A 13,897-nucleotide genomic window follows, 5' to 3' on the forward strand; every position below is an offset into this window, starting at 1 on the left:
GGAGGAACCTGGTAGGCTACAGTCCATGGGGTCACAAAGAGTCGGACACAACTGAGCGACTTCACTTCACTTATGGTTAAGAACACACTTGGTGGTGAACTAGTTAACAGTTTTCTCCTAAGATAAGGACAAAGCAGGAATATCTATTTTTCCTACTTTTATTCAACAGTATACTGGAGGTTCTAACCAGTGCATAAGGTAAGAGAAACAAATAAAAATAATTAGTTTGGAAAGAAAGAAAATGAAATTTTCTTTATTTTCAGACATGTTTGTTCACATGGAAAACTATAAAGATATTCCAACACAATTACAGGAACTAATATAGTGATTTCATTAAGGTCAGTTTATAAAAGTCAATCTTATTACTATAGACTAGTGTCCAAAAATTGGAAAATAAATTTAAAAAATAACAGCTCCACTTATGATAGCAATGAAACATAAAATGGTTAGAAATAAAATTAATAAAAGATGTTTAAGGCCTTTCCAAAGGAAATTACAAAATATTCCTGAGAGCTATTAAAGGAAATCTAAACAGAGAGCTACATTCATGGATTAGCAAATTGAGTGCTGAAAAGATGAAAGTTTCCCCCAAATTGGTATATATAATTTTAAAAATTGGGGAGCTTATTCTAAAATCTATGTGGAAACACAAAGAACTCAGAATAGCCAAATAACACTGAAAAAAAGTGGAACAAAGATGAAGAACTCAGAGGCTTGATTTCAAACTTACTATAAGGTTATGACCATCAAGACAGCTTAACACTGTCACAAGGATAGAAATATTGATCAATGGAAAATATAATGTTCTGAAATAGACTCAGACATATAAGGTTAATTGATTTTAAATACATGCACCCAATGAATTCATTGGGAACAAATCTCTTCAGCAGATAGTCCTGGAACAATTGAGCAAATATGTGGAAAATATGAACCTCAATTTCACAAAAATTAATTGGGTATGGAGTATAGTTTTAAATATAAAGACTAAAATTATGAACTGTTTAGAAGAAAACATGAGAAAATATCTTCCTAACTTTGAGGGTAGACATAAATATAGTCATAACACAAAACACTAAATATAAAAAAGAAAAATAAAATAAATTGGGATGCATCAAATGAAAATCTTTTGCTTATTAAAATATGCCATTAATAAAATGAAATGGGAATAGCAGATTCATTGATAACAATTCATTAATAAAATGAAATAGCAGAAAATAGTTGTAGTACATATATCTAACATCATAATTGTATGTAGAGCATATGAAGAATTCACACCCAAGGGACAAATAATTCAATGAAAAAAGACAAAAGTCTAACAGATATTTGCCAAAAGAATATATATAAATGGCCAACAGTACATGAAAAAGTGGTCAACGTTATTTGTCATTTGCAAAATGTAATAAAATCATGAGATACTATTTTAAAGTCAAATATTGTGAATGATGTGCAGTTCTCATACATTGAGAGCAGGAGAGTAGAATGATATAACTACTTTGGAAAACTTGTTGGGCAGTTTCTTATAAAGGTAAATACACATCCACCTAGTGATACAGTAATTCCACTCTGAGGTTTTTACTTCAAAGAAGTGAAAATTTATATTAAACTGATTTGTGAAAGAATGTTAATGATAACTTAAAAAAGAATAACCTCAAACTTGAGAAAACTCAAATGTCCATCAAAAAACAAAGCATTAAAAATTTGTGATAGATTTGTTGGAGTATAGCTGATTAAGGATGTTGTGTTGATTTCAGGTGTACAACGAAGTGATTTGGTTATACATATACATGTATCTAGGGCTTTCCAGTGGCTCAGCAGTAAAGAATCTGCCTGTCAGTGTAAGAGACATGGGTTTGATCCCTGGGTCAGGATGATCCTCTGGAGGAAGTCATTGCAACCCACTCTAGTATTCTTGCCTGGGAAATCCCATGAATAGAGGAGTCTGGGAGCCAGAAAGGACTTAGCAGCTAAACAACAACAACAAAAACTACAACAACGTACATGTATCTATTCTTTTCCAAATTCTTTCCCACTTAGGTTGTTACATAATATTGAACAGAGTTCCCTGTGCTATACAGTAGGTCTTTGTTGGTTATCCATTTCTTTTTTTAAAAAATTTTTTAAATTTACAATATTGTATTGGTTTTGCCATATATCAACATGAATCCGCCACAGGTATACACGTGTTCCCAATCCTGAACCCTGTATAGTATAGAACAGTCTTTTGGACTCTGTGGGAGAGGGAGAGGGTGGGATGATTTGGGAGAATGGTTATCCTTTTAAAATATAGCAGTGTGTACGTGTCAATCCCAAACTTCCTAACTATCCCTCTCCTCAACCCTTCCTCCCTGCTAACTGTTTATAGAGAGACATTTGCTTAACTTATATATTTAGGTAAAGAAATAAAATATCACAATCTAACTTTGATCAATAATTTGTAAAGATGGATGAGGACAAGAGTAAAAGTTCCAAAAAAAAATCTATGGAATATTTGAACAGTGGAATTAATACTCAGCAATTGGAAAGATGAGCTATGAGATAAGCATAAACATGGATAAATCTCAAAAACATTTTGTTGTGTGAAAGAAGTCAGACAGAAAAGAGGGAGCAGTGTATTATTTCATTTATAAGAACTATCAGAAACCAGCAAAACCAAAGGGTGATAGAATTCAAAACTGTGATTTCTCACAGGAGATGAGAGATTGAAAGGGGACATGATGCGTCCTTCTAGGGTGAAAGGAATTTTCTGCATCTCAACTGAGGTGATGGCAACATGTCATATATGTTTCTCAAAACTCATTTAGTATTTGTACATTTTACCATAGGTAAACTTTATCCCCCAAATGAACTGTAATCAAAAAAGAAAGTAAAATGAAATTAACAAACAACATAAAAATTAAAGAAGTAAAGCAGAGTATGTATTCTCACTGTAAAAAAAAAACAATGCAGAGTAAAAGGAAAATTACTCATTTCTCGTCTTTTCTTCAACCCCCAGCTTGATTCACATCCCTTGTGATAACCATGGTTACCAGTTTGTTTTCCCTACATGCCCTTTAAATCCAGCCACAGAGTCCTAAAAAGAAGTAAACTGGGTCAAATTGGAAGTGAGGATGGTGGAAGAAAATGGTTGGCTTCTGTGAAGAGAATTCTTCTCATTAATCGGATTTTTTTAGAAAAAAAACATGGAGAGTATATTCTCCAAAGGTCATTTGCTACCCACAATGTAGAATGTGTGTTGTTTTTCTGTGGTCAAATTGGATGTGTGTACACTTTTCTCTGCATATGCATATATAAGCCCTTTCCAGGATCATTCCTGAGCTCTCTAGCAGATGTCTGTGGAGTGTTCAGTTGCAGATCCGTAGCACCTAGGAATGTTTCAGTACTGTTGGACATTTGAGAAGAATCTAAAATGATATTCTCGATTCATTCTTGCTTTTCAAGAAATGTGAGTAATGAGCAACAACAATAAAGCATCACCACATGGCTGTCTTACAAGGCTGCGCTGCTGCTAAGTTGCTTCAGTCGTGTCCAACTCTGTGCGACCCCATAGACGGCAGCCCACCAGGCTCCGCCGTCCCTGGGATTCTCCAAGCAAGAATACTGGAGTGGGTTGCCATTTCCTTCTCCAATGCATGAAAGTGAAAAGTGAAAGTGAAATCGCTCAGTCGTGTCCGACTCTTAGCGACCCCTCCAGGATGGGCACCCTTTAAGGACCCTGAGCACTAGGACCTGCTCTTTGTGGAGGAGAAGCCATGACAGGGGACGAGGAGGCAACTGTGGTCTAGAACAGACAGCCTCATTTCGTGCCACTGACCCTGGCTTCAGGTGACCAGAGGAAACTCAGTGTCTCCCATGAGTGGCTCAACTCGAGTCAATCCAATTCATTTCCATTCACTTAATTAAATTAAAACAACTTACTTGGTGCTAAGTGTGTATTGCTAGGATTAGGAAGGTTCTAGGACTACACTCCCCAACACAATGGCCACAGCCCCTCATGTGGATGTTGAATCTTTGAAATATGGCTTGTCTAAATTGAGATGTGCTCCAAATAGGAAATATCAAATTTTGAAGATGCAGATATTCAAAATACCTCATGAATATTTATGTTCATACTGTTCATATTTTTTGTTCATATAGGTTGAAATGTACTATTTTGGCAATATTACATTAAATAAGACATTATTAAAATTAATTTTCACCTTTTTTTTTTAAACATGGCTACTAGACAATTTAAATTACATATATCACTCCCACATATGTGGGTCATATTATATTTCTGTTGGATAGAGCTGTTTAGGGTATTTTGGTGGGGAGAAAAAATCACTACAGGTGCCCAAGTAGACCCATAGGCTAGCAAAATTGGCCCCGTGGAGGACATCAACCCTAAAGTACTTACGCAAATTCCTTTTTTCTGAAAATAGAGACTGCTGGGGACCACAGGATTATTCACCTCAATGCCACTTTCCTCAATCTCCCACAAACTTGTGTAGTTTAGTGTGTTAAACACATTTCTCTTGTTGGTGCAAACAGGCATTTACATGGAAATACTAAAAACAAACCACAGAGGTTATTCCTCATTTGGTCCTAAAAGACAGAATCTTCTTAAAAGTTAGTATGGTTTAGAAAGGACTAGATTAACAACACTTGACAGATATTGCTAGTTAAGTCAGGAATATGAGGTAGCCTGGGTTGGATGTAGCCTGTGATGTTGGTGGTAATTGATGAAAAAAAAAATGACATATTTGAAGTGGTATCTGTAGGTGGCACATGGGAGTGACTGTGGTGCCTTCACGAATGTGGAAATAAAGGGAATACAATTACCTTCTGAGAGCTGCCTGTGAAAATTATGCAAACAACTAAAAAGCAGGGGCCCAAATTTACATGCCTATGGTGTCCACGTGGGTAATAAAAATGAGAACAGTGGGCTAACTTCAGGACTGAGATTTAATTCCCCATCTATAGAAGCCATCAGAATTCTGTTCAGTTGATTTTTGCTGTCTGGGACCAGTATTACCAAGTCTGATTTTCAAAGAGATACCTAGATTTTTAAAGGCTAGCAACTAAATTAAAAAAGAAAATTAACCACTTTGAGATCTGAATCAAATAACTCTGGTTTTATCAATAAAATCAACCAACAGATTTCCTTTGTTTTGCTTCTATATTTACTGAACCTTTGGATCACATGTTTAAATGAATATCCCATGACACAAAATTAAATATCATTTACAGGCACCAACCATCCAGTGTGAACGGTTGTTGTGATCAGACTTTAAATGTAATTCTCGGGTCACAGAGCTAGTTATTGGGTTATTGGTTGTATTGATTATTGGGATGACAACTTCCCTGCCTGTTTCTGGAGCTTCAGCTTTGTCACTGCCAGTACCTGGGAGCCGGTCAGGGTGCTGGTGAACAAAAAGTTTCTAGGCCCCCCAGTGAGAATGGATTTATACTGATGTATGATCTACTGCCCTTTCTGTCACCTCCCCTCAAAGACTTGAGCGTGGGATGAATATTTAGGTCACTACAAGAGTTGCATTTATCCATGTAAAGTTGTCACTTGGCATGCTGGTCATTTGCCTCTGTGATTTTGGCTAGTCCATCTCCGAGAGATGGATCCACATGTTGAACATGAAATTATTGGTTTCTAAGTCTGGGAGTCTGGTGGCCAGATCAGGCAGGTGGTAAGTGCTTGTTGGAAAATGACCCTGGTGAGCCCTCTGGGAAACATCTGGTTTCCATCAAAAATCCCACCTGTGTAAAGACTTCAGCAGAACTCAGTTTTCAGTGATTTCCAATTTCTTTCTTTATAAATTTATATTCACAGAAAAAAAGGAAAAGCTTGCATAAAGCAATTTTGGGGGAAAGAAGTCCAAATTTAGCAGCAAATTCAATACTATTTAAGGGGGCTTTAACTTGAGCTACAGCCCCCAGGTGACCCTAAGTGGTAAAAAAAAAAAAAAAAAAAATCCTGCCAATGCAGGAGACCTAAGAGATGCAGGTTCGATCCCTGGGTCGAGAAGATCCCCTGGAGGAGAGCACGGCAACCCATTCCAGTATTCTTGTCTGGAGAATCCCAGGAGGAGCCTGGTGGGCTATAGTCCATAGAATCACAAAGAGTCAGGTATGACTGAAATGACTTAACACACACTTAACTTGAGCTACATGGCTGCTCAGAATCCAGGAGTTGCACGAATCTTCCCCTCAAGGTGTGGCTAACTTTGCGAAAATGACTGCCCTCCAGAAGCATCTCAGCCTACTAAGGGCTTCATACTTGCTTTTTAACATGGAAAACATGTCTTAAAACAATCCCTTTCCAATGGAAATATCTGAATCCAACCTAGCAACCCAAACAGAGGCTACGGACAGGTTAAAATATGACAGGCGAAATCAAGAGACTCGTGAAAGGAAGTGGGGAAGTTTGTTCAAGTGGCCAAGGAAGTGGTCAGACACTGTTATGAGTGAAAGTGGACAGAAGGTCAACCCCCGCCTCGCCAAATAAAACCACTGCCGTTTACCACCCAGCTGGCTGGAGAGGCAGAGCAGACCTCTGTGTCAGAGGGGGTTTTGCCCACAAAAATGATGTGCATCTTTTGAATGAGTTGTTCAGCAGCTTTAGTGGAGTGTACTTGTTGCAAAGACTTTGGACATTGTAGGTTCCTCTTCTCTAGATGTATGTTATTCCTGGAAAGCATATGATAGAAGTGAACTGACAGAGGCAGACTGAGAACACACTATGGCACTCAAGTTCAAGGTCATATTTATCCAAAGATCTTAGCAGGAGACATTGCATGCACAGAGGCAGGGAATTAACATAAGACATGGGATCCAGGGCTTGTCAAGACCATGTATTGTGGGAGATTGGCTGTCTATGGAATATAAGAAGCCCTCTTTTACTACTGGTAGATTTTGACTCATTTTCCTTACTACACAACTAACTAAAATTAGGTCATCTGATATGAATTTGGAAATAGCCACAAGTCAGAATTTCATGACAGAGTATTTTTTTTTTCAAGTGATCAGAGATAGTAACTATTGGCAACAAGAGATGTTTTGTGGAAGAGGGAGAAGATAAGTTCTCTGAGCTCTTTACTAAACTTTCAAATCTGCTAAGAGACTTTCTCTTTCTTTTTACCTTTCTTAGTGGCTCCGTGAAACCCAGAGTCAATTTCTTCCTGTGGATTTTTAGAAAACTGGTATCGGCAACTGGCTGGGAGGCCGTTGGGTCTAGATTCACAGAGTTTTGACTTAGTGCCTCTTTTTCATTACTTATTACATACTGGATGTATCATCTAATTAAATAATTGAAGTATTAAATTATTTAACCATCACATCTCCCTATGAGGTGGTATTTAACAGGTGAAGAAACAAAGGAATAGATAAGCTACACAACTTACTCTAGGTTAAAAAGCTAGTTAAGTGCTCGTGTTAGGATCAGAAACCAGGCACCCACCCAGGAGTATGGCTTGAAGACACTAGATTGTTCCATGTTGGGCAAAGAGCCTTTAGGGGAGGAGTGAACCAGGACAATCAGAATTTAAATTCTGCCATGAAGTCAGGAGGGATGTGGGACCTCCCACATCCACACCATCATTTGGCTGTAGCAGTGAGGACCTGAAAGATGAGCTCCTGAGTGTTTCTTTGTTTGAGTCTCTTGGTGAAAGACAAGGACTTTGAGGAAGTTTTTGGAATTTACTCGATTTTAATATTTGATAATTAGCCCCCACACTCTCCTTCGCAGCTGTTGCTGTGCAGTATACGAAAGAGAGATGGAGGATTTCTAAGCACCCATTGAAGGCACCATTCCTCACCATATTTCAAATTCCAGATTGGTGCTGTTGATGTCCGAGTCATCAAACATGCAGGTCAGCAGGTGCTGGAGTCCATCCACTTCCAGCTGACTGTAGCACGAGAATGAGTAGTCATCCAGTTCTGCATCGTCAAAATCTCCTGGCAAGGAACAAACCTACAGATGTGAATGAAGCCAACAAGTGCCTCCTTGTGCAATCTGAACTGGTGTTGCTGAAATGGCAGCCTTTCACGGCAGACATGAAGGAGTGGTGACTGTTTGTCTAAAGAAGGAAAGCCCGAGGGCAGAGGCAAGAAATAGGACTTCAAAAATAAATAAATAAATAAATAAAAGCAAACAAAATGACAAAACTCAAACAAAGCTTAATGAGCACAGATTTTTTCCTAATAGAAAAAAGTCATCACAATTGATAAATAGTCTCCAAAGATTTATAAATATCTTGCTATTGGGCAAGTGCATTGGAAATCTAGAATGAGACACTAAATGCATCCTTTCTTTTATATAACGAGTATTTCTTTTGTTAGTCTATACATTTAAATGAGACACTCTATTATTTATGTGCCACCTAATCTAACATTGTACTTTATTACTAATCTTCCTTTATTGCCTCCCAAAAATTGTTTTTGAATGAATGAAAGATGATAGCTATCTTGCAGTGAGAAGTTCACGTATTAAAACAGTAGCTTTCCCTTACCTAAACAGATATCCCACCTAAAAGTCCCATTGATTTTTCCCATTGTGTGAATATCTATTTAAAGCCACTTGTCTTAAGCTACTAACTGAGGCAAAGAGGATCAGAAAAAATTACATCACAGGACTCAGACCTGGTGGAGCTTCCCATGAATCTTAAAGATACTACTTCTGTGCTAGTATATCCTCCTTTTAGAGATATTGTGTTTTATGAATATGAGCAAAATTCTAGAAGCATGTGGGAAACCAGAATTTTTATGCCATTGCTTTTGGAAAGTATTGTCTTTCAGAAATAGTATTTGATTTCTTAAGATAGATTGAGGCCCCTAAGATTAAATATATATATTTGTGTGTATATTTAATAGTATTTGATAAAGAAAAATATGTCATCAAAGATACTCCATCTGGGATCTGAGAAAATCCAGAGTAACCAAAGCCATTCTTGGAGAGATTGAGTGTGAGCTATGACTGCTTCAAGGTCCATTGATACTGAAATTACTTTGGCCACTGATACTAGAAAATTGAAGCTCTAGGGGTTGGGGACTCCCTTGGAGAAGGGCATGGCAACCCACTCCAGTATTCTTGCCTGGAGAATCCCCATGGACAGAGGAGCCTGGTGGGGTCGCAAAAAGTCAGACATGACTGAGCTACTAAGCACAATACAACACAGCACTGGCTTTAAATAGGACAGAGAATATACTGAAAATTAAACCCCAACTGAGTATCCTGAAGGCAATGGGATTACAGACAGAACCCTCTTTACTTCAACAACCCAGTAGTTCTTTGTGAAAATTAGTAAAGCTGGTTGTGAGTGAACCAACCAGTTGAGAGAAAGGTCAGTTCAACAAATCTTGAAGAGCCGCACCTAGGTAAGAGCTGCAGGCACTGCTCTTTCTGACTATACCTAGAGTCCATCGAGCTCACAATTCTGCCACCAGCAGACTCCTGATGCTGAGAAAGATCTTAGGCAGGAGGAGAAGGGGATGACAGAGGATGAGATGGTTAGATGGTATCACCCACTTAAAGGACATTAGTTTGAGCAAGCTACAGGAGTTGGTGATGGACAGGGCAGTCTGGCGTGCTGCAGACCATGGGGTCGCAAAGAGTTGGACATGACTAAGTGACTGAACTGAACTGTATTTCAGCTGGACATGGCCCTCTTTTTAATGGCAGTTTTAAATAATGAGGGGCAGTCCACTATTTGGGGCTTCCATGTCAAAATATATTTGCTCCTAATATTACAGAGTGAGGTCCAGTCCCCTAATTGCTGGCACCTTTCTTGATGGAATGATTCTGGGTGGCTTTAGCCTGCCCTTATCTGGCAGTACTCATGCACTCTAAATATTTTCTCTTCCTTAGAATATCTACCAATCTAGTACAATAGAACCTACATTACTCTTTGGATTCAGACATTTGTGGGTCAACTTTGTCTCCAAAACTCTTTAACTCTTAAGGCAGAGAGAGCAGACTTTAGTAGATTCTGGGTATCAACAGAACAAAGCACTCCTGCTACCCTTAGCCATCCAATCTGGCAAAGCAAATTTACTGTATATTCTTATACATTCTATAAAGCAGTGACCACTTACAATAGCCAAGACATGGAAACAATCTAAAGGTCCATTGACAGTTGAATTGATAAAAAACATGTAGTATGTATATATATATGTGTGTGTGTGTGTGTGTGTGTGTGTATATATATATATATATATATACACATATATATATATAATGGAATATTACTCAGCCATGAAAAAGAATGAAATAATTGGTATTATTTGCTGCAACATGGATGGACGTAGAGACTATCATACTAAGATAAGTAAGTCAGACAGAGAAAAATAAATATCATATGATATTGCTTATATGTAGAATCTAAAAAAAATGATACAAATGAAATTATTTACAAAATAAAAATAGATTCACAGACATAGAAAACAAACTTACCTAATTTACCAAAGGGTGGAAGGTGAGGTGGGAAGCAGATAAATTAGGAGTTTGGGATTAACGTATACATACTACTATATATAACATAGGTAAATAATAAAACCCTACTGTAAAGCACAGGGAACTATACTCAATATCTTGTAATAATCTATAATGCAAAAGAATCTGAAAAAGACATATACATATGTGTGTGTGTGTCTCTCTATATATGTATAACTGAATCACTTTGCTGTATACTTGAAACTAACACAACATTGTAAATTAATGATACTTCCATGAAAGAGAAAAAAGTAGTGGTCATGCAGTTAAAATGGCTTTGTTTTGAGAAATAGCTCATTGGTTGTTTAGCAGGTTCTGAGCTCATTGATTCTGAGCCAAAGTTGCTTTGTAAACAAGGAAAGTCCCCTCAATAACCTGCAAAATTGCATGGCATTTTACAGAAAGAATGTCATATCTGCTCTCAGCTTAATTAAGAGTTATATACACAGTGGTTAAGACCTCCAGCACCAGAGCTGGACAGATGTGGATTTAAATCCTGGCTGTTTCACTGTGTAGCTGTGATCCTTCATCAGATCCTCTCTAAGCTTCAGGGTTCTGATATTTAAATTCGTGTTATTATGAGGAATCACTGAGTACAAAGATCTTGCTTAGAACACAGAAAACACTCAATAAGGGCTAGCTAAGACTATTATCACATTCTTTGAGAAATAAAGAAAAGGTGAAAAAAAAAAAGAATTCTAATTCAAAGGATATACATGAAATCTTTGGGGGTTCCTTTGAAAAAGAGTGTTTTGTCAAAGGTATTATTATGACCACAGCTTTGAAATTACATAGAGCTTATGAACAGTGAGTTTTTAAAAATGCTTACTATAAAAATTAGAATTTTTGAAATATGTATTACAGACAAGACAATGTGGTTTAGAAGTTTTCCTACTGGAAGGGCTTAGTTGATTAAAAGTATAAATGATTTGGATTTTTAAAAAGTATCTTCTCTTGATAACTCTTATGCTTATCAGAGAACTAACTTATCTTTAACAAAGAGCAGTTGATTATTTTGAATTCCTGACACCTCAAACCGAGAAGTATTTTGATGTAATCATGTGGATGGGTGGTTACAGATCTCTTAAAAAATACCCTGAAATTTAAAAAGTTGAAGTGAAAACTCAGCTTTCAATTAGAATCCTTAATTTGTTTTTAAAATAAAATGACCACTGTGTTGGGTAGGGAAGCAGAAGGGATATATTATATTCCAAAGGGTAAGATTTATGTGTTACCTGCCAAGCATCTATTTGTACAGACACAAGACAACATTTACCATGAAATAATTATCATCCCCCACAAAGTGATTCATTCACAGTCACACTATAAAAATGTCAACCCTCTGACAATTCCATTAATGAAAATATGCTAGGGATTTCCTTCCTTAGTGATTACATGACTTAAGCTATCTAAGCTGAGTCATTAGGCTGACGTGCTTGATATCTTCACTAGGCAAATACTTTTTAAATCTTAAAGTGAAAGCATTTAATTTTCAGGAACAAATTGGTGGTCCAAGTTTCCAGGTGGCTCCTCTGGGCCACTTCACCTTTGCGTAATTTCAGTTGTAATTACAATAGATTTACAAAGTAGACAGCATCTGCCTCTAGGTACTAAGTATTTAAGGATTTTAAAGATAATTATTATATGATGATAAATTCATTGGCTGGATACAGTTAAACATATTTCAAAGAGAATTCATTCAGATCTTACCCCTATTCAGTTATTCACTAAGAATACCACATGATCACACCAAAACTAAAGTATTTTGAAGAAATTTTCAAATATTTGTTAAATGTCTACTATGTTCTAGATACTGGAGTAGGTGCTGAGAAAACAGCAAAGGTAAGTGCAGACAAAGTGGTTGTTTCTAGATATTATTTTATCTTGAAAGTGGTGTTTTTGGAGCCTCCTAAAAAGCTAAAGCAAAACAAAATGAGCTTCTTTTCTTGGCAAGGTAAAGTTACCTTGAAGGTTCTCTAACAAGCATAACCATTGTGTCTCTATGGGTGTTCTTTTTGTAAGATTAGAGGCATCAACAAATATTTAAGATTCACATTGGGAGAGTCAAGTGCATCCCTTGACAATTCTAAGCCTTTATAGACCACTTGCAGTGTTGGCCCCAGGCCCTCTGTCCTGGTGGTTAGAACAGGCAAAATGGTGGTAAGCCCTCAAATTCCCTTAAATTTAATCCAGTGCCCCATTCCAGTCTATTAGGGATCTGAGCAACTGAAATAGATGCTAGGAATCATCTGAAATCCCGAAGAAAAATCAGAAATGACTCACCATTCTCTGCATAGCCACTTTCTCCAGAAACAGCTTGAAGTAAATAGAAAAGCGTACCCAAAGCAGTACTTAGAAGTGTCATTCTGAGAGAAACAGAGGAGACAGCAAGCGCGTGAGCCTGTGCGTAGGAATGAATGAGAGAGAGAGAGAGAGCAACTTAAATCTACAGCTTTAGGACTTTATACTTGTTTAACCACAGGGGGGAAGTAGGGGGGAAGTCTAAACAGAAGAAAAGAAGGCAAGTGCCAGAAACAGGAAGTGTGAGTACAAGTATTGCTGTTGTAAAAGAAGCAGAGGAAAGGAAGGGATGGAGGCTTTCAGAGGCTGGCACCTCTTTGGCATCCCTGGCTGCCCGCAAATGTACTGGCCTTATTTCAGATGGAGGTGGTGAATTCAAATCAAGGCTTGAACTATCTTAGATCCACTTTAAAAGAATCATGAGACAAAAATCTAAACAGACAAAGTTTATCAATTGCTTGTCTGAGTGAGTGTTGCTGTAAAGGAAGATTGTGTACTTAATGAAGTCATTTACTGAGGGTATATTTTAAATTGTCTCCCTCCCATCTCTGAACATACATGATAGAGTTCCACAAGCACTGTCACTTTTCTGTTGTGTTTTTTTTTGTGTGTGTATTTCTGGTGGTTACTTATGCCTCATCCATCGTAGTAGGCACTTGAGAATTATTTGTTTAATGTAGAAGTTGCCAAGCTATGGCCCAGGAGCCAAATTTGGCCCACTACTTTTTCTTGTGGTGGGCTTCCCTGGTGGCTCGGATGGTAAAGAATCAGCCTGCTATGCAGGAGACCTGGGTCCGATCCCTGAGTTGGAAAGATCCCCTGGAGAAGGGAATGGCAAGCCACTCCAGTATTTTTGCCTGGAGAATTCCATGTACAGAGGAGCTTGGTGGGCTACAGTCCGTGGGGTCACAAAGAGTTGGATACGACTGAGCAACTAACACATACACTTGGTCTTGTAAGTAAAGTTGTGTTGATACATGGTTGCTTTGTTATTGTATCATCACAGTAAAGTCACTGAGACAGAAACTGTACATCACACAAAGTGTAAAATCTTCACTGTCTGGCTCTTTACAGAAAAAATCTGCCGACCCTTTGTTTAATGGATTAAACAGTTTTCTC

The 13,897-nt window shown here is 37.6% G+C and overlaps 1 protein-coding gene across 2 annotated transcripts in view; it reads right to left on the reverse strand.

Annotated features, from left to right (window-relative positions):
• IL7R (interleukin 7 receptor) overlaps positions 1–12,893 on the reverse strand; it is a 32,616-nt gene extending 19,723 nt beyond the window's left edge. For both annotated transcript variants that reach the window (XM_055554757.1, XM_055554758.1), the window contains exons 1-2: positions 12,761–12,893; positions 7,806–7,944 (exon numbers count right to left, since the gene is read on the reverse strand). In XM_055554757.1, the coding sequence (XP_055410732.1) occupies positions 7,806–7,944; positions 12,761–12,842 (221 nt within the window). In that variant the 5' untranslated portion in view covers positions 12,843–12,893. The remainder of the gene's footprint in view (positions 1–7,805; positions 7,945–12,760) is intronic.
• Between the last annotated feature and the right edge of the window lie 1,004 nt (positions 12,894–13,897).

Source organism: Bubalus kerabau, chromosome 18 (assembly GCF_029407905.1).
Source record: "Bubalus kerabau isolate K-KA32 ecotype Philippines breed swamp buffalo chromosome 18, PCC_UOA_SB_1v2, whole genome shotgun sequence".
Lineage (NCBI taxonomy): Eukaryota > Metazoa > Chordata > Mammalia > Artiodactyla > Bovidae > Bubalus > Bubalus kerabau.